The 20,854-nt window shown below is 37.4% G+C and overlaps 2 protein-coding genes across 4 annotated transcripts in view; both read left to right on the top strand.

The window, feature by feature from the left end:
* Positions 1–20,854, top strand: part of LOC146401045 (uncharacterized) — a 269,811-nt gene that overhangs the window by 125,305 nt on the left and 123,652 nt on the right. The window lies entirely within an intron of this gene.
* Positions 11,945–13,111, top strand: PDHA2 (pyruvate dehydrogenase E1 subunit alpha 2). The gene is given in 3 exon segments (XM_013979011.1): positions 11,945–12,642; positions 12,644–12,726; positions 12,729–13,111. Coding segments are annotated over 3 exon segments (1,164 nt in total).

Genomic DNA, 20,854 nt, shown 5'->3' with positions numbered 1-20,854 from the left:
TAAAAAAATAAAGTATATTGTAATAGAAGAACTTTTCTCACTAAAGCTTTTCCAAGCTATTTTCTTTATTTTGTTGATATTGTAAAAGGTTTCCTTTCTTCCTTTATGTTTAAATATAATATAAAAGCTATTATAGTCTATATGCTTATTTCATAACAACATTTGAATTTATTTTATTATTTTTTCAAAAATGTATTTCCTCTTTTGTGTTTTCGAGGTATAAAATTTTAGAATAACATTTCCAAGGGTAAATTTGCAATTCACAGAATTCACCATCAGCATTACCTGCCCACACTGCAAGAGCTGAGTCATCCAAGGAGGAAACAATGTAACAAAAGGAGCAGGATGCAGTTTCCCAGTTGGGGAAAGTATCCACAAGAGGCTGGCCAAGAAGGAGCAGTTAGGATAAGAATAAAGGAGAGGAAACTCATCAATACTTGGGATTGGATGGAACACTTCTGTGTTGTCTTCTTCCTTTCAGTTGTCCCACCTAGAAGAAGTGAAGTGACTTATATTTCCTAATTTTGCCATCTAGATAAATTGAACAGAGGAGGCTCAGCTCCTCTTGCTTCCTCTTGGAAATGAACATCCCACAGGCAGCAGAACTTCTTCTCTGCTCTTCCCATTCCTCAACCCCAACTTCTGGGCCCAGCACTGCCTGAGACTGAGAAGGTGAATCTGCTTATTCCTGGGTTGGGAGACTAAATTTGTTTTCACACTAAGATATCTTCCAATGGAAACTTTACAAAAATAATGATGACATTTTGGCCGTCGTTTTTTTAATCATTTGCCTTATATATCAATTTGTTTAGAACCCAGACAGGAAAGAAGTATAATTTAATCAGGCCTCTCAAAGATCTGCAAGAGAATATAAGGTCCCTGAGGGCAGAGATCCTATCTTTTTTAGTATTCTCTCTCCAGTGTACAGTGGTTAAGTGAGAATTCTGGAATGAGACTAAATTGGTTTCACAATCTGACCACACTGTTTACAGGCTCTATTATGTGTGATAAGATAGACGTCTTCAATAAACCTCATTTTAACTGTGAGATGGTATGCATAATAATACTACCTACGTAAAAGTGTGCCTGCGAGAATTAAACCAGATAACCCATAGTAAAGTTTAGACAATGAGCATTACATATTAAGTACTCAGCAGAAGTTGGTGAGGAGTTCTCACTGTGGCACAGTGGGTTAAGAATCCAGTGTGGCCACTTGGGTCACCGTGGAGATGCAGGTTCAATCCCTGGCCCAGTGCAATGGTTTAAAGGATCTGGAGTTGCCACATCCATGGCGTAGGATTCAATCCCTGCCATGGGTGTGGCCAAAAAATGTTGGTGATTATTATTATGACATATGGATGGTAAAAGATAAATATAATCTTAAATGAATGTAATCTATTAAAAACAAGAGTGGACTAATTATTGGAAAGTTTGTTCTCTGGAACCTGGATTTGTGCAAGTGTAAACATACTCTGCCAAAGAAGAAATTTCTTACAGTCAGAAAAGAGAAGACATTTGTAAAAATCAGACCGTACAGTTTGTTCATGAATTAGGTAAACGAACTAACATACAATTTGAATGTATCCCAGAAATTCTAGGAGACTTGGTTATTAGGAAATCTATAGATATACTTACCTCAGAGTATGTTTTATCTAGATTATGCAAGTTAAAATATCATATATGCGTGTGTGTGTGTATCTGTCTATCCATCTAGCTATCCATCCATCCATTCATATCTTCTCCTAAGTGCTCTCTGACATGATAATCCCATCTGTAAACTTGACCAGATTCCCAGAGGAGACTGGAATATCTGCCTCTGCGGTCATTCCAGGCCCCTGTGCCTGGGTATCAAATCCATGTGAGTGGCCTGGCAAGAAGATCAGTCCTGCTGACTGGCATGGCAGGAATCAAGCAAGACCGGACTGCCAGAATTGTACTGACGCACTGATTTTGTGTGACTCTCACTCACTGGTATACAGGACACATTCACAGCTTTTGGCTACCCGTAGTTCAGCACTAGTCCTTGGGTTTGAGCGCTGCATAGGCAGTGGCTCTTGTACATCTATGTTATAACTCTGGTGCTGCCTCCAGTCCCAGCAGCCAAGAGTGGTAAGGATGGCAGAAGGCATTCTTTGCCTTGTGCACCAGTCATGACTTGTATCTAGAGTGGTCTCTCCTCTACTCTTAAAGCTCTGCTCCATCTGTCAGGCTTCCATCCTGAGGTGGCTGCTGCTTTCTCTTCCCTGGACATTGAGGCAGTTGCTCTACAGTGCCACCAGGCCCTTTTTACAGATTTCCTCTTTTGCCTCTAATTGATGTCTCCTTAGTTGGTCTTAAGCTGTGCCCCAGGCAGGACAGCCTTTCCTGTATAAATAGGATGAGCTCATCTCACTCCTTCTATGGCCCCTCTCGCTGGTGGCCATGATTAGAAGTCAGAAATACAATCCATATGGGAAAAAAGCCATATTCTGGAAATGCAGTGATGACAGCCTAAACTGCTCAAGAGAGAACATGGTTGGAAGATGCATTATTCTACATTTGTGCCATAAATATCCTAAAGGTAAATTGAACATGACCAGAAATATAATTATCATTGACTTTTACCTGCATACTTTGGGTAAGACTTGCGTTTGTGGTCATCATAAATAAAACACAGTAACAACTTTTTAGAAGCACGTATCCATAGTTGGCAGGATTTATGCTGCAGCATCATAAGTAATGAAGTAAGCAGAATTAATTAAATGGTATTGGGTAACTATAGAGTCAAGAAGATCTATATTGTTTTAATACGAACAGATTCTGGAAAACCACTGCTTTATGGTTAACAGTAGGTCCTACCTCTTTCTTGGAGAAGTACATGAGAAATTAGCTATAGAGATGCTCTTGGAAATAAGTAGGAGAGATCGTTTTTGGACATGAACAAAAATAGATTGTGCCTTTTGAACTCTATTTAGAATCTTCACAAGCTCTGATTGGACAATAAATGTGTAATTACCTCTTCTCTACCCATTATTCTAAGTCATCATTGATAAATCACCATGCCCTGCATGAACCCATGAATTTTGTAATACGCTTTGGAGTTCTGAAAAACTGTATTTACCTGGGATTCCACCTACCATAGAGGTGGCCTTGACTACAATATACCAATAAGTCAAAAAGATGTAATATGACAATTTCAAATGATATGAAAAGATACTTAATTTTTTAACATATGTGTTAAAAACATAGTAAAAATTAAATTTAGGATATTTCCTTAAGAAAACATCTTTTTCCATCTCAGAGCTATCATCATAATTATTTACAGAACATTAGAAACTTTGGAGTTAGGTCTGATTTTGAGTCCAGTTTCTATCACTTACTGGCTTTCTGTTTCCTGGAAGTGCTCACTATTAAAGTCTAAGTTTTCTTATCAGTAAAATTAAGTAAGGCAATCTTATCTATCCCATAGGATTGTTTTGACAGTTAAGTAAAATATTGTTTGCAGTACACTTAGCAAAGTGCCTGGAACATAGTCAGAAGTCAGTAAATAATAGTCTCTTAAATACACCATCACCCAAGCTGAGAAACAAGTTTACAAACAGTGGATAGGATGTGCATAAGGAAAACCACAGGGTGTCAGTGTGTCAAATTCTGAATAAGTTGAGAGATCCATAGACCTGAATGGAAAAACTAAATATTTTAAAGAGAGAGTTCTCTCCTATTCATTTTATGTGGTTATGGGATTCTATTCAAATTCCAAATTGTTTTAATTTAATATAATTACTCTGATCTTCATATGAAATAGTGTATGGTGTATAAAATCCTAATGGATTTTGAAAAAGAGGTTAATGGTTAAGGCTTGGTATATCAACTATGTAACTATTATGTTCTAATAACTAAAACCAGGAAATGCTCACATAAGAATCAACTGATACATAATAAAAATTAAAGAGCCTAGAAACAAAATTTTTAGTTTATAGACATGTAGATATAGATAGATGGGTAGCTATGAGGTCAGCATTCCAAAATAATAAAAATATAGACTATTCAATCTATGACTGTAGAAGAATGAAGTGGACAAATGAAATTATAATATCACCTCTCTGAATTATCCAGTAATTTCTGGATATCTCAAAGATTAAATGATAAAATAGGTAGTTACTTACAGTATGTATAAGTTCATGACTCTGTAAAGAGTGGAACCATAACCAAAGAGCCTGATATATTCAATACATTAATATTTTTTTGTTAAGACATTACAAACTAAATTTTAAACGGTAGTGCTTTCTCTGATGCACAGTGCAAGGGACAAAGTGTGAGCTCAGTAATGGCACAAGTGTTCAGGGGAACATTTTAGTTAGTTGTGACACATCCATATAATGGAGAATTTTTTTGGTAGCCATTGAAATTATCTTTTAAATAGCTTTTGATTATTTTGAAAATGATTGTAATATACTAAGAAAAAAATCTCAAGATAAATACAATGCACAATATGATCCTGATTATATCAGAAATAAAAATTAATACAATGGAACTAATCAAAATTTGACAGCAGTTACCTTGAGGTAATGTAAATATTTTGTTTTTGTGGTTTTCTGCATTGACAGGGTAGAATTTATAGACAGACACAATAAACAAAGTATATGTTAACTTTTTAAGCCAGCGATAGGACTGTAATGAAGATAAGAAAACTAGGAAGGAAGATGTTTTTATTCAAATGGGTAAAAGGTAGGAACTCTTTCCTTTTAGAATCTTTCAGGCTTAAATAACTACAGGGCTTTCAAATATACTTTCTTCTCTGGTAGGTTAGAGAGAATGAAAGAAAGTTAATTTTGAAAATATAGTTGGCAGTACCCTGCTGGTGAGAATTAAATCAATAAATCACATAAGACTCTATGGGTAATTATTTAACTGGCAGGAATAGAGCATATAGTATTAAATTTTAGACCTGCATTTACTTTTTGGGTCAAGGTTGACATATCAGGAAATGAAGTTTGGGGTATAAGCAGAATAAGAACATTATTATTTTTTTTTTTTCCAAGTCTGGGTAAGGGAATATCCATGGAGAAACCCTTATGTGGTGGAGAGTTCCAGAGAGTGATGATATTGAAGTTGTCATTAAATTTAGCCAAGTCCTTGATGTGAGAAATTTCCAGTTCATTGTTGACGACACAGATTGCAGAAGCATATGGAAGTAATTAGAGGAAAGTAAATCGAGACTGTGGGTACAGGCTGCATGTTTGTGGAGCTTGACTAGATAAAAGGAATAATACAAGACGAGATCTAAAAGAGGCATTGAGGACTCGGATATCTTCTTTCAGAGCTGAGGAAATACGAGCATGAAAGAAAGCCAAAGGAGAAGACAAAATTGATGATTCTCTGGTGGAGGGGTAGAAGTCTGGAGGACAGGATAAGAGCAGCGCCTTATCCTGCTATTGAGCCAATAGGTTCGGTAGCAGAGGCTGAGGGGTAAGATTTCTAGGTAAGAAGAGAACCCCTTTCCTGCTAAGATTAGTGGGAAAGAAGTTCTGATAGGTGTAAAAATTTGTCAAAAGACAGGAATCTGGGGGTTTGGGAGGAACAGCAATGTAGTACATGCAGATGAGCACTTGATCAAATGAGACCGGCTCTCCATGAATTAGATGTATGACCTGAGCCATGTCTGATCTTTGCTGTGCTTATTAACCTTTGTTGGGCCTGTTTCTACTCGTATCAGTGGGCATATTATGCATGCCGTATAATTTTCCGTATGATTTGGAAAACTACAAAATATGGGAGATCCCTTCAAAAGTTGTAATGCATCCTTCAAGTAAATAGGGTAATTTTATCATGAAATGAGGTGGAAGAGGGCTAGATGAGAGCAGCTAAAGCTTAAGGGTTTTTGAAGAAATTCCTTAAAAACTTTAATGCAGTGCTCATGACCTAAGAGCATGGGATAGCTGGTAGCCCTGACAGTAGCTTGTTAAATTCCTGTGACAATCCTTCAGCAATCTTGCTTTCTGAAGATGGTGCTTTTGCTGAGTGCCTAACATGTTTGAGCTCAAGCACTCTTCTTACACACTATTTCATTTAGCAATAAGGTGATGTTTATTATTTAAAAACCTTTCTGAGGCTTCTCCCATGGTGGTCTTTTAGACTTCCAGTGCTGGGTACTATGGAGATATCTTAGAATCTAGAAGCCCAGTGAGTCCGTGGGAACAGAGAGATTCTCACGCACAAAAATCTCCATAAAACATCTATGGCATTGTCTTAGGTTGCTTGGAGAAACTGCATTCATATTCATAATGGATTGTATAATTATGAGATCCTGATTTTCATATTTCCCAGGGTGCCTTTTCAGCTCTGCTCTATCCCCAAATTAAGGGAGACAACACAACTTTACAAAATTAGAGTGTTCTGTTTTGTCTGTTACTGTTTGACAGTAGTCTATTTTTAATTTGCTCATCATTGATCCTAATAAAGACAAACTGTCATTGTAACGGTTGCCCAGAATGCAATACATTAGTTTTATTGCCTCTATAACAGCTGTTCATGTGTCGCTTCCTCTGTCATTCAGTGATGATGTGTCCTTTTCTACATACAATGCCAGAAAATCTGGGCGAGCTCACAGCACAACATCTCCATATGAACTGGATTAAGTTGAGGGAAATTTTATTGTATGTCATCATGTTATTTCTACTACTTAGTATAGAAAGGGGACATATAGAAGAAAGGCACTTCATTATGTGGGCTGAATAAGTGAAGAATACATGTTAGGCTTTTTACTAGCTTTGTGGTTTTTGTGTTTCAGCTAAACTCTCTATGCCTCAGTTTCCACATATAGAAATTGAACATGATAGAAACTGCCTTACCTGTCTCTGTAAGAATCAAATGAGCCAATTTATAGTCATATTTCCAGCAAAGAGATGCAAGCTTATTACAAGCAGTGTTTACAACAGTGCCTTAAGTTTTAAATTAATGCATATAGTAGCTTAAAATTTCATCTTCATTATTTATGTATTATTTCACTTAGAAAGTTTGGTTTATATTCATAGGGATCTCTGGAGAGAGCCATGGAATGTATTAGGATCTGAATTTTGGATGTGATAGTCAACCCTGTTGCCCAAGCTTAGATAAGAAGAAAACACAGAAAACTGAGAAGCAGCCAACAGCAGTCTGTTAAAGTGGGGTGCAACATCTCAGATTCTCTTATTCCCAAGATTTGTCTGTGATGGTCAGATGTGCTGTTCAAACTTCCTTCTAGGGGGCAGCAGTGCCCTGGAATTTTGCCAGTATCCTTTGTTTCTTTAAACCTAGTTCAGTGACTCAGGTCTCTTCAAAGAAGAGAAGTCAAAGGAAATGAATTATGTTATCAAATACAAATATTAGGAAAAGGTAATAGTCACTTAAAGTTGGTGGGAGGAAAGGTTCTTGGAGGGCATTTGTAAAGAAAACATTATAAAATGTACAGTTAAGGACTAATATGTTACAAAAGGCTTTGTTCAGAGGACAGAAGCCATCATTTCACTGTCAAATGTACAGTCTATTTTTATTGTCATATTTAATGTATACTTTATTGCTATTAAAATTAAAGCTATGAAAACATATAGTTAGAGAATAAAAATTTGAGATATGAGTTTTAAGTATGTGAGAATTGAGCAGCAGTTAATGAACCCGACTAGGATCCATGAGGATGTGGTTTCAATCCCTGGCCTCACTCAGTGGGTTGAGGATCTGGCATTGCCGTGAGCTGTGGTGTAGGTTGCAGATGTGGCTCGGATCCCATGTGGCTGTGGCTGTGGCTGTGGCTCAGGTCAGCAGCTGTAGCTCTGATTCAGCCCCTAGCCTGGGAACTTCCATGTGCCACTGGTGTGACCCTCAGAAGAAAAAAAATGTGAGAATTAAATTCTCCAGAGCAAAAACAAACAAAAAAAAAACCCTCCAAAAACCAAAATCAACTTTCCCAGGAAATGTAAACAATACTTTTTGGAGGAAATGCAAATAGCTCTGACTTGGGCTTTCTTGAATTTGCTTTGATTTATTAGAAACATGTATGGAATTCATGATTTTTATTTTGAATGGGGATTATGATTTTATGTAACAACTCAAAGTAGTGAGCAGAAATTGGTTCACAGCTTTGACACCTAAAACTAGTCCTTTACTGGTTGAGACCATAGGCCATGATAAATCTTGATACCAAATTATATATGAATTTTTATTTCTTACCTCACTTGGACACAAATTCAGCTCTAATTATAGGGAGCTTATTAAAATGTTTGGAAACTGGGAGTTCCTGTTGTGGCTCAGTGGTAATGAACCTGACTGGTATCCATGAGGAAGGTTTGGTCCCTGGCCTTGCTCAGTGGATAAGGATCTGGCATTGCCATGAGCTGTAGTGTAGGTCAAAGACACACCTTGTAGCCTGCATTGCTGTGGCTATGGCGTAGGCTGGTGGCTGTAGCTCCAATTTGATTCCTAGCCTGGGAACTTCCATATGCCATGGGTGTGGCCTAAAAAGCAAATATATATATTTAAGTTTGGAAATTTATATTTTGCAATTTTTTGTTGTGACCCCTTTTATCATTATCTGCTAGACCTTGGTCCCAAACTCTGGGGATAAGGGCATGATGACTCAGATGACTCTTCATCCAGCAGGATAAAGACAGTGCCTCCAATTAGTTGCTACTAAGAAATTAACGCATTATGTCTTTCCTTTCCTCACACCATGATTATTTGGGTGGAATGAGAGGCGCCCTTACTTTACTTCTTGTTTTCAATCAAGTCTTCTCTTTATGATACTATGTCCTGAATTTTTAAAATCATACTTCAGAATTATGATGGGGGTGAGGAGAAGAAAAAAAAAATATTGTTTGCCCAGGGCTCTGAACTGTTCTGAAATAACCTCCCTTGTTATAACATTAGAGAGGAGCCTTGCTTGATTGTCATTATTTTGCAGAATATATGGTACTGACATTTCCCCTTTTCTCCAAGGGAGATAAATAGACCACATGGGAAAAATTCTTCTCTGAGTTATATACAGCTGTTAATTTTTTTCACCAAGTTCTTACTCATCACTTTTAATTGCCAAACCTTAGAGCTATGAAAAAAATACATTGCCTCTAATCACATAATGAGATCTGCTATTATTTATATGGAACATAGTCACTCTTTAACAGCTTTCTTTACTTACCGTTTGGTGCAAGTGTGCAATTATTACTAGAGGAATGTATATATCTTCAAACCTGCTGTTCTCTTTTTAGTATTTCCTCATAGCTCATTAAAAATATTTTATATGCCATTGATGTAAGGGGGTGATACTTTTAAGATAAATTGATAAGTGTCCCTAGAGGATCAAACATTAAACATGAAATGTGAAATTCCATCACACTGACATGAGCGACTACTGCTATAACCACTGGATCTTCTTTTATTAGGACTTTTACTAATTAAATGTAAAATCTACCGGTGGCCTTATAAAAGTGCTCATCTGTTTTCCTTTAATTTTAAATAGATTAAAAGTGAGATTTGGTGTTAATTAAAAACTTAGATTTTATGGGGATTTCAATTGCGAACATTTCAGTGGAAAACATGTAGGTGACCCCTTAGTTCTGTTTGCTAATAAGCATATTACTGAACAATAAGACAAAAAAAAATCATTCTCAGAAAAATACACCGTCATTAACTCTATTGTCCATGTGTATTAAATCCTGTCCACACAGATAAGAGGCTCAACAGCTCAGGCTCTCCTTGGGAGTTTTAAACTTTTCCCCTAATGTCTGGAAATTTTGTTTTGACTTTGAAAATGTGGGTGCATTTAGAAACATAACAATAAAAGTTAAAGAAAAATCATTATCACATGTAATGAGTTTAGTGGAAATACTCTGACATCATATTCTGCAAAGATGATTTCATCTGTCTGTCTTTAAGTTGAATTTAGGTTATATAGTGTCACTGATGTCGAAGAGGTCCCTGCACGTTTCACATCTTATTATTTATGATCTTAACCAGAGCTTATCGCCAATAAAAGGCTATCTTTGGTGGCGGCCTGTAGCACAGGTGTTTTCCAGTTAGCATCTTTGCATGTTCTCCTTCGGCATGAGTTAGGTTTAGCCTTGTCACACTGGGCTTTTAAGAGGAGCTCTATCTTTGCAGCCCAGGCTACATGTGACAAGATTAAATTGCCACCCTTTACAGTCAGTATAGTTCCTGTGTTCCTGGCAGTGCTAGCCTGGCTGATACATCTGAGAGAAGGCTCAGCTGTCACTCAGTGACCCATTAACACTACTATTCCATCACGCAGTGTCATTTTTCTCATTCTCATGGAGATAATGCTCCCTGGAGATCTCCACTACCTGCAGGAATGAAAGAGAACAGCAGAGACAGGCTAACTATCAAAGAAGGAGCAAACAACACAGCGAAGACCATGAATTCCAAAAGCAGAATATTAAATCGAGTGAGAAGATGAAACCCATTTATGACAGCTGGTTTGGGAAGGTGGGGGGAGGATTGAGTTTTTAGAGATGGAATAACTTCTTAACAAGCTGTTTTCTCCTTCCTGAATACTAAAAGTAGTATCCACAATAACACTTGAATCTAGATATACAGAAGGCAGCATAGGGAAATTTGAGTAAGAATTTAGTTACAAACAGGGGTTTTTGTATTTTATTTGTTTATTTATAAACAGGTGGTAGATATAAACCAGAGCATACATTAAGGCGAATTGTTTAATAGTCTAAATAGACAGGGTCCCTGTTTATGGCTGGCTTAATAGGTTACAAAATCATCTTCTTAGTAAAAGCACAGAAGAGGAAAATGACATGTGATCTTTGTAGCTATAGGCCTAAGACTTCTTTTGTCCTATGATTGAACCAACTGCTTGAGTAAACTCTCTTGCTTCCTTTCAGCCCAAATTGTATATTGTCTAGTGGATTACCATATAAGAAGTTATGCCTTCTAATGTTTACTATATAAGGGGATATTCTAAGAACATGCTTCTTGATTTCCCAGACTAAGACTGGTTCAATTTAGATTAACGTAAAAGCAAGACACAAAGCCATTTGAATCTTGATGTTTTCCTAGGAAACTTGGTGAAGACTTTATAGGAACAGTCCAATGCCCCTGCAGAAAAATTAGGAAAATAGGGATAATACTGAACAGGATACAGAATTACAATAAAGGGTTAGGAAAGGTGCCATACCAAAACTTCTTAGTTGCTGCTTCAACCACCCATTCAATCCTGACTTCAGTTTTCCCACACCAGGCAAAGCTTGTTATTGTGTTTAGACTTTTATTCTCAAGTAGGAGTTTGCATGCCATCACCTGCCCTCCCTACTGCCAATCAGGTGACACACTGGGCTTTTAAGAGGAGCTCTATCTTTGCAGGTAGATAGACTCCCTAGGATACATGTGAATGTTCTTCTGGTTCACCAACTCTTTCTTAAAAAGTGTTCTTTTTTAACTTAGGTAAACTACAAATATTTCACATTTTTATTTTTATATCAAAATAAATATGGTATATTATGGAGTAAGATAAAATATTCCTACATATTTTAAAGAATTTGAAAAAGAAGACTTAAAAGACCCTTAGTGAAAGTATCTTCGGCTTGAACTGTAAGAGCTCTTGTGTGCCTTACAGATTGTGTTTGTTCGTCTTTTCCCTTTAATACAATGTTCAAGAAGCATTGTTTTAGCGTTTAACAGGGAAAGGGACTCAGATTATTCTGTTTTAGCAATGATGATGGCGTTAAGTAGGAACAGAGTGCAATGCAGCCAAGTCTTCCAGGAAAGGAAACTTTATTCTTAATTTTACAGTTGGAAGGCACTGTAAAAATCAACTGATCCAGGCTGCGGGGCATGGCCCCTCGTGCAGCGAGGCCATTTGTGGCACTGCATGCGTTTGGGGTGTAAGGGGGCTCTGCTGGCAACATGGATGCTGGCCAGGCAGCCCTGGCAGTTGAAGACTCACAGCCGCCCTTGTCTGCACTCCATGAGGGAGATGCTGGCTGCTGCTGTCTCTTGGATGCTGTCTGGCATCACCCAGAAGCCCACCAGCAGAGTGCTTGTGGCATCCCACAACTACTCACATGATGCTACATTTGAAATTAAGAAATTTGATTTTTATCATGTAGAAGAGGGTGCCCCTGTCACCCCAGTGCTCACCTGGGAAAATGGACTGAAATACTACAGGTCAGTGCAGACTCCTCACCTAGTGGAAATGAAGGCAGATTCGTTGTATAAACAGAAATACATTCATGGTTTCTGTCACTTGTGTGTTGGACAGGAAGCGTGTGTGGGTCTTGAGGCTGGGATAAATCCCACTGATCAGGTCGTTACCTCCTATTGGGCCCGTGGCTTGTGCTATTCTCGTGGACTTTCTGTCCGTTCAATCCTTGCAGAGCTGACAGGGCAGAGAGGTGGTCATGCTAAAGGAAAATGAGGGTTAGTGCATATATATGGCAAGAACTTCTGTGGGGGCAGTGGCATTGTTGGTGCTCAGGGACGCCTGGGAACTGGTTTTGCTCGGGCCTGTAAGCATAAGGGAAGCAGTGAGGTGTGTTTGACTCTGTATGGGGACAGCACTGCTAATCGGGGTCAGATATCTGAAGCTTACAATATGACAGCTTTATGGAAGTTACCTTGTATTTTCATCTATGAGAATAACTGCTATGGAATGGGAAGATTTGTTGAGAGCAGCAGTCAGCGCTGATTACTAGAAGAGGGACAATTTCCTCCCTGGTCTAAGGGTAGATGGAATGGATTTTCTGTGTGTTTGGAGGTAGCTAAGTTTGCAGCTGATGATTGTAGATCTAGAAAGGGGCCCATACTGATGGAGCTGCAGACGTATTGTTACCATGGTCACAGCATGAGTGATCCTGGAATCAGTTATCATACACAGGAAGAAATTTATAACATAAAAAGTAAGAGTCATCCTATTATGTTTCTCAAAGAAATAATTGTAAACAAGCTAGCCAGTATTGAAGAACTGAAGGAAATTGGTGGTGAAATGAGGAAAGAAGTTGATGATGCACCCCAGTGTGCCACAACAGATTCTGAACCACCTTTGGAAGAATTACGCTATCACATCCACAGCAATAGTACATCTTTTGAAATTTGTGGTGCAAATCAGTGGATCACTTTTAAGTCAGTCAGTTAAAGGAGACTGTGTTTTCACGGTCAACTTTAAGAAACTGTGCCCAATTTTGTTAAAGGGAATAAAACTCATTAAAAAAAAAAAAAGTTGGGTAAACTTTTATTAAAAGGGATTGAGAGAAGTTCCTGATGTGGCTTAGTAGGTTAAGGACCAGACACTGTCTGTGGAAGGATGCAGGTTTGATCCTTGGCCTCCCTCAGTGAGTTATGGATCCAGCATTGCCGAAAGCTACAGCGTAGGTCACAGATGTGACTCCAGTCTGGTGTTACTGGATCTCGTGTGGCTGTGGCTGTGGCACAGGCCTCGGCTGCATCTCTGATTCTTTGACCCCTAGCCTAGGAACTTCCATATGCCACAGCTGTGGCCGTAAAAAAAAAAAGCAATTGAGATAACTGAGATTATCGAAAGAGATTAAAAGAGATTATTGAAAGATAAACATTCCATAAAAGGAGTGTTACATTCACTTGTAGTTATTGCCTTAAAAGATATTATATAGTTAATTACTTAACATTGTTAAAAGATAGACTGAAGCACATGTAAATTTTCAAGAGTTTATTCGAGCATACGTCGCTTAGAATCAGGCAGTGCCAAACCAGAGGTGGGATTCTCCACCAACAGGAGCTGGGCAAGAGGTTTTGCGAGAGAAACAAAACAAGGATGTTATTTTATTGGTGATGGCTTAAGGGGTTGCCTTATTTGGGATAAGCTGTTTGTGATTGGTTGTCCCTTGGTCTTAAGTTTCATTTGCTTGGTTTCAAGTGGATTGACTCTGGCTTAGGTTTTGGTTTGCTTATGTAGGCAACAAAAGCATTAGAGCTACCTTAATCTGATGGCCTCTTTTTTTTTTTTTGTCTTTTTAGGGCGGCACCTGCAGGATATGGCATCTGGAGGTTCCCAGGCTAAGGGTCAAGTCAGAGCTATAACTGCCGGCCTACACCGCAGCCACAGCAATTTGAGGTCTGAGCCACATCTGCAGTCTACACCACAGCTCTTGGCAATGAGGGATCCTTATCCCACTGAGCAAGGCCAGGGATCAAACCTGCATCCTCATGGATACTAGTTGGGCTTGTTAAGCGCTACGCCATGATGGGAAATCCTGATGGCCTCCTTTTTTAATTACTTAGACAGTGTGACTATCTTAAAGATTATTTTAAATTTATATGTCTTAAATAGGAAAAACAGAAAAAGGTTTATTGAACTTTCCCAAGTTTTTTTTTTTTTCCTGTAATAGTTCTATTTGCTTTAGCTTTATATTATTTTAGTAAATACTCTTATTTGAAGCAAAAATAGTTCTTTGATTCCTGCTCCAACCTGCCAGAAGTTTGGGTGTAGTCACTATCCTGAAGTGCAGGGGTAACTTCAAGCCACACCAAAGTATCAGGACCCCTACTGCTATACCAATTAAAATAATTTAATAGAATTTACCAATAACTCAGCCTACTAAATAGTGTGCATGTGCACACACATATGCGTGAATATGCAGTATTGATGTTGATGCCATTTGACATTGACAGTTTTTCCAATAAAACATGTTTAGTAACAGAGTAGAGGGAGATAGGACAAGGGCATTTTTTCATGTTGTACTTACTTGCAATATTTTTAGTGTACTTAAAGGAAAAATGTAAACAGAGTTAAAATCTAAGGGGAAACTGAATTTTGTTTTAACCTTCAAGTTAAAACAACTCTTTTTTTTTTTTTTTTTTTTTTTTTTTTTTTTTTTTTTTTTTTTTTAGCATTTGCTTTCTACCAATAAAAGCTTAGATACTTTCTGAATGCTCTAACAGAAAACCAAAATTTTAGATGCCTGTGAGTACGTGACCATATGAATACATATGTAACAGCTTAATCTCCATACTTTTCTCCCAAACAGGTTTAAACAAGTAAGATAACCTCAGCATTCTAAATTCAATAGAAAGCAGAGACAAGCATTGATTTGTTTATAAATCAGAGCTATTCCTAACTAATGTGTTTTGGTTATGCAGCTTCAGTTCAGATGTACCTTGATTGAATCCCTTCCTTTAGAAACAAGTAATTAATCAGATAGTGAAAATAATCACCTTCTTGAATGACAAAGAAATTTCCTACTTTTTACTTATTTTGGCATATTTATATTTCCATAAACTTTCAAGTGGAAGATAAGCTGCTCAATTAAAGCCACTTTTTGTAGATAGACAGAAATCATTTTAAAAGTTGGTTTACATTATGGATTCTTGTAATACTAGTAAAATTTGTTACAAATAATTGGTTAGAAATGAAACCATCACAAAACAAAGATACACAGAAACTTCATTTCAGGTAAAAAAAAAAAATTCCAATCTTATTATAGCAGGAGGAAAAAGTACATTTATCACAGTATGTATTATCAAATTCCATTAAAGCAAAGAGTATTGAATGTCTTTTGTATTAAAAAATGTCCAGGGAGTTCCCTTGTGGCACAGTGGGTTAAGGATCCAGAATTGTCATTACAATGGCTCCAGTCACTGCTGTGGTGTGGGTTTTTCCATATGCTACAGGCACAGCCCCCCCCCCCCAAGAAGACCAAAATGTCCAGGCAGTTGTGTACTAATTGCACACAGTTCTACAATGATGGAAAAAAAAAAAAAAAAACTACAAAAGCAAAAATAAAAACCCCTGTTTTCATTTAGGTTAAGCAATAAATTAATAATAGCAGTTTATCAAGATATAAATCAGAGAGGAGTAAAAATCCAGCAGTTGGGTTTTGTTTCCTCTGAAAATTACTCTGCTACTTAGTCTAATTTATCCTCTCATTAGAGGACATAACAAACCATGATGGTCATATTAAAAATTAAAATGTTGCAGCAATGCTAGAATAAGAGAAGGAAAAGTTCCTAATAGTTCAGTCTTTATGCTGCTCTATAAAGGTAAATGATTGTGTCCATATTTGCAGAACGGGATGAAAGAGGAAAAAGTTTTTAAAAATTATATAAAGGAAATACTTAGAATCATAGAATTATGTTTATTTAAAAATTTGATATGGGAGTTCCCATCGTGGTACAGTGGAAACAAATCTGACAAGGAACCATGAGGTTGCAGGTTTGATCCCTGGCTGCCCTCATTGGGTTAAGGATCCAGTGTTGCTGTGAGCTGTGGTATAGGTTGCAGACATGGCTTGGATCTGGTGTGGCTGTGGCTGTGGCTGTGGCATAGGCCAGCAGCTGTAGCTCAGATTGGACCCCTAGCCTGGGAACCTTCATATGCTGTGGGTGCGGCCCTAAAAAAGACAAAAAAAAAAAAAAAATCTGCCAAACTAGCATACGAAAACCTGAGTAGATATTAGTGACACTTAATCTGATAACTTGTGAGAAAGAAGTAGTTTAAAAAATTGATATATGTCACATACCATAAAATTCAGTCTTTTAAAAGTGTACAATTCAGTGATTTGTTTGTATATTCACAGAATTGTGCAAATATTATTACTGTCTAATTTCAGAATATTTTTATCACCCCAAAGTGAAAACTCATACCTCTTATCAGTAACTCTGGATTTCTCTTCATTCTCCGGAAAGTTCGAATTGACTTTCTATCTCTGGATTTGCTTATTCTGGGCATTTCATATAAATCATACAGTAAGTGCTCTAATGTGTCTGTCTGCTTTAACTTAGCATGTTTTCATTTTGCTGTTGCATCTATCAGTACTGTATTCCTCCCACTGAGGAGTAGGATCTGTGTTCCTTGAATCTGGGGCCTTACGACTGCTCTGAGCAAGAGAGCAGTAGGAACGATGCTACATAGTTTCAGGACTCAGGGCCTAAGAAGCAGGAAGGTTTTGCTTCATGTCTCTTGGAACCTTCTCTCTGGGAGTTGTGATGCTCCATTTAAGAAGTTCAAATGTACTGAGAACCCCCTGCTTAGAGAGTATATGAGCAAGTCCCTCTGGTTACCAGTCCCAGCTAAGCTTAGCCTGCAGCTAGACCTCCAAAGACAGCAGATATTATCCCCTCCAGATAGCCCACGTTCCAGCTGAAAGCCAACAATATTTTGAACAGTGGGATCACTAGCCACCCTCTGCCCAGATTCTTAATATACAAAAGCACAATAAAAACAAAATGGTTGCTTTAAGAGTCTAATTGTTGAGGTATTTGTTACGTAACAATAGACTCAGCAGAAATGAGAATTATATTGCTTAACATAAGCCAGGCCTATCAGAGGAGCAGATGAGGATTAATGAACCATGTTAGAAAGCTCGTAAGGTGTATCCATGTCGATGTTCATGATTTAGAAGTAGCAAAGGGGAAACAGATGAGTCTTCAATAGAAATAAAGTCTAGGAACAAAGTTAAACCTGTTAAACACATTTTTCCACCATCAAGATTGGTTTTGACATTGAGATTTGAGTATCTCAGTGTTAAACTATTGGTCATCTTGGTTGTTCTTGACCAATATCATCAACCATTGGTAAATAAACACACTGAAGATCCCCTTGCTGTACAGTGGGAAAATAAAAAAAAATAAATAAATTAAAAAAAAAAAGATTTAAAAAAAAAAAAAAAAAAAGAAATACACTGAAGTAAACTGGAAATTTCACTGACTGAGCCTTGTCTAGAGTCCAGAAGGAAGTTTTCTGTCGATTGCTGATTATTTTGCCTTGATGAATCAAAGCCAGCACTTGAAATGACAAGGCAGTGTGTGAGCAGGTTGGTACAGGTTCACAGCTATTCATAACGAGTATACCCAACTGGTGAAAAAGAATCCAAGCAGCTAAGGATGCAAGATTAACAGAACCTGAGAGGCAAAGCTGAAATGAAGTCAGAAACTGAGTCAAATTGATAGGAATAGACAAGACAAGAACTAGAAGACTAAACCAGCGGCCAGGAAAATGAGGTGGAAGTATGCAACAAATGAGTGAGGGGAGCTGGAAGTAGTCCATTTGCATATTGGTGACCTTTGTCTTATCATGGGAGTCAGTATCTGTAGGATGAATTGAATCAGTAGTATGTTGTAATGACAGACTGTTTAGAACCTAATGCTTTCTGACTGCTGTCACTTGGTATTAAAACAGCCCTGCCTTTATGTGACATGGAAATAAGTTTAATTCTGGAAATCAGGGTCATTTACATCTGGGATCAAATCATGGCACCATCACGTATAAAACGGTACCTTGAGAAATTAGCTCTCTGGGTCTCCACTTTTTCATCTGTAATAAGGTTGATCCATGTGACTTCTGTAAAAGTTAAAGGAAGAAGTAAAGTAACATCTAACTGAGTTCTAGGTACACCCAAGGTGATCGATAAATGGTAATTTCTAGCCATAGGAAACCTCATTTGAAAGGAATTTTTAAAATCTTCAGTTTTGTATAAATAGGTATAGGGATTGCAGTAGTCAGAAGAAAATGAGAGCTGCATGTGGAATATATTTTTGTAATTTTATCCACTTTATTTTCTCATGACCCTCTCAATTTTGACTTAAGAAATTCTTCAGTCAGCATTCAGTGTAGAAAATAATAGTGAAAGGCCAGCAAGTCTGGACAGTAAGACCACACAGCGGTTGTGGGACTTCCCAGTTTGTATCTGAACTTTCTTCAGAATTGTCATCTATTGATCTCTTAACTGTTGTAAAGCATGTTGATCTTGTGCAGATACTTCTTTGATAGAGTCAACGGTGGGGAATACAGATTTTGTCATTCTTCTATAATACAGATGATCTAATACTAGTGACTTTAAAATGAGCCCCATGCTTCCCATTGTAGACCCCTTTTAAGGGACCCCTAAATATGAATAAAAACAATAAGCTGATTAGGTTGAAACAAAATCCAACCAAAACTCTCTAGGCAATTGGTATTAAAATTCTTCCTCATTGATTTAATTTATTCCATTTGATCCATGAGGCTGGTCTATACAGTAAAGAGCAAAGATGAGAGGTCTCTGTACTGGAATTTGAGAAAGGGAGATGGGAATTTTCTGCTGAGCTTTATGCACAAGACTAGAATATATTCAAATTAGGAAACAGTGAAGAACGATGAAGAGAGTTCATATAATACTTTCCTTTTGGCAGCCCAATAAATACTCAAACTGAATAATTTACCAAAAGAAAAAGAGCCCACTCAAACCTCATGACCTTTTGAACAATAAGCAGGAGTTCAATTATCCACAAATGTTCTATTAGAAGGCAGCTTTCCAAGCTGCAGTGTTATTTCAGCAGTCATACATTAGAATTATTGAAGAGGTAGAACTTTGTCTATGTCATTTATGTTACCTTCTTTTTAAAAGCCTACTGACACATGAAGTAGCACCCCCCGCAAAGAAAAAGAATAAAAAAGTAGGAGGAAGCAATTATTTTAATAATGTTTCTGGTGAGTTTGAGCTATTAGATTTCACTGGAACACTTTATCTCCACATTGCCAGAGTGATATTGTCACTTTAGAAAGTATATAATTTCTTCCATTAGAAACTCAGAGTAACTTGCCAACAGTGCCCAGAGAATTTCTCCATCACCATCCACGTGGACTGTTGTCCTGCAGAATGAGCACCTCATTGCTTCCTTGGGCTACATGTGGGTTCCAGGAACCAGAGAGCTTTTTCCTTCTCTGATACCTTGTAAACTCCTACAGCCTCCCTTAGATACAAGGCTGATAGAAATCATGTAGAATTTCCCAGACTTTATTACTGGCATGAAAGTACAGTATGAACTCAGTCAGGTCTTGTGGAGGTGACATTTTTTGTATGTGCGATTTAAATTTACTTTCAAAAATCCTTTGTCAGCCTTCACATTATCTTTCAATATTCTTCTTGACCCTTTATGCATTTTCCTATATCTTTCTGAATTATTGATATTTGAACCAAGGGCTCTACAAAAATCAAACAAACAAACAAAAAAGTTCTGACAGATCTAAAGATAGTAGAAAAGCAGTTTCACTATTTTGACATTGAATGATTGTTTATTCACTGAATTGGGCTAAGGAAAAAATAGCTGAATTCTTATTAGAGTGTAGATAACTCTCAAATATACCTGAAGTCAGACCCAACAGAGGTTGACTCGTCCTCTCTGGCTGTGTGGTCCTTGGGGAGTTCTGTTCCTTTTTCAGTCACTCTTTACTACTCTGTAGAAAAGAAAAATAGCACATCTGCCTTGTAGTGCTTTGTAAGGATTGGAAATAACATCATAATATCTTTGATGCTTTCCTCATGTTAAGTGCTCCCTATAGTACTTATGTTTTTCTTTCTCTTCCCCTTCTTATTCTCCTTCATCACCTGTCCTATGTTAAAAACTTGATTTTGTCTTACACACCTTTCCAAAAAAAAAAAAAAAATCTGTTTGTTTCTTGCCTTCCACAGATGTCATTTCGATTTTGAATCTGTCATTCCATTAGCTTAGTCATGATTTTTATTCAGTGATTCCAGAAACTCACTAAGCATCGTTCTTATTGCATTATACAGGTCATCAGTGGAAAATTTAAATGTCACATGATCTCTAAATTGAGTTTACTGCATATTTTGTATAGGTATGTGCTGCTAGGACTGTGGAATGCCTATCCTTATTATCCAGACTGCTTATTCACTTTGAACTGCCGTGTTTTCTAATAACCCTATCACATTCTATTTGGTCAGATTTTAGTATGAAACACAGCACTTGTCATAAAGATTTTATTAGCATGAAACCTTTCAAATCTCTGAAATGCTATGAACCTTACGTATATTAGCTCATTTAGAAAGAAGTTTGTCACATGCACAGTAAGCTTTACATAAATGTAAATATTTCCTTTGAGAATAATTTTGCTCTTTCATTCCTT

Source organism: Sus scrofa, chromosome 8 (assembly GCF_054392235.1).
Source record: "Sus scrofa isolate SSC_HxYL_T2T_F1_AM1 chromosome 8, Sscrofa_HxYL_maternal_Yorkshire_Landrace_v2.0, whole genome shotgun sequence".
Classification (NCBI taxonomy): Eukaryota; Metazoa; Chordata; class Mammalia; order Artiodactyla; family Suidae; genus Sus; species Sus scrofa.
The sequence above is the reverse complement of the archived record's forward strand: the minus strand, read 5'-3'. Positions and strand labels throughout refer to the sequence as shown.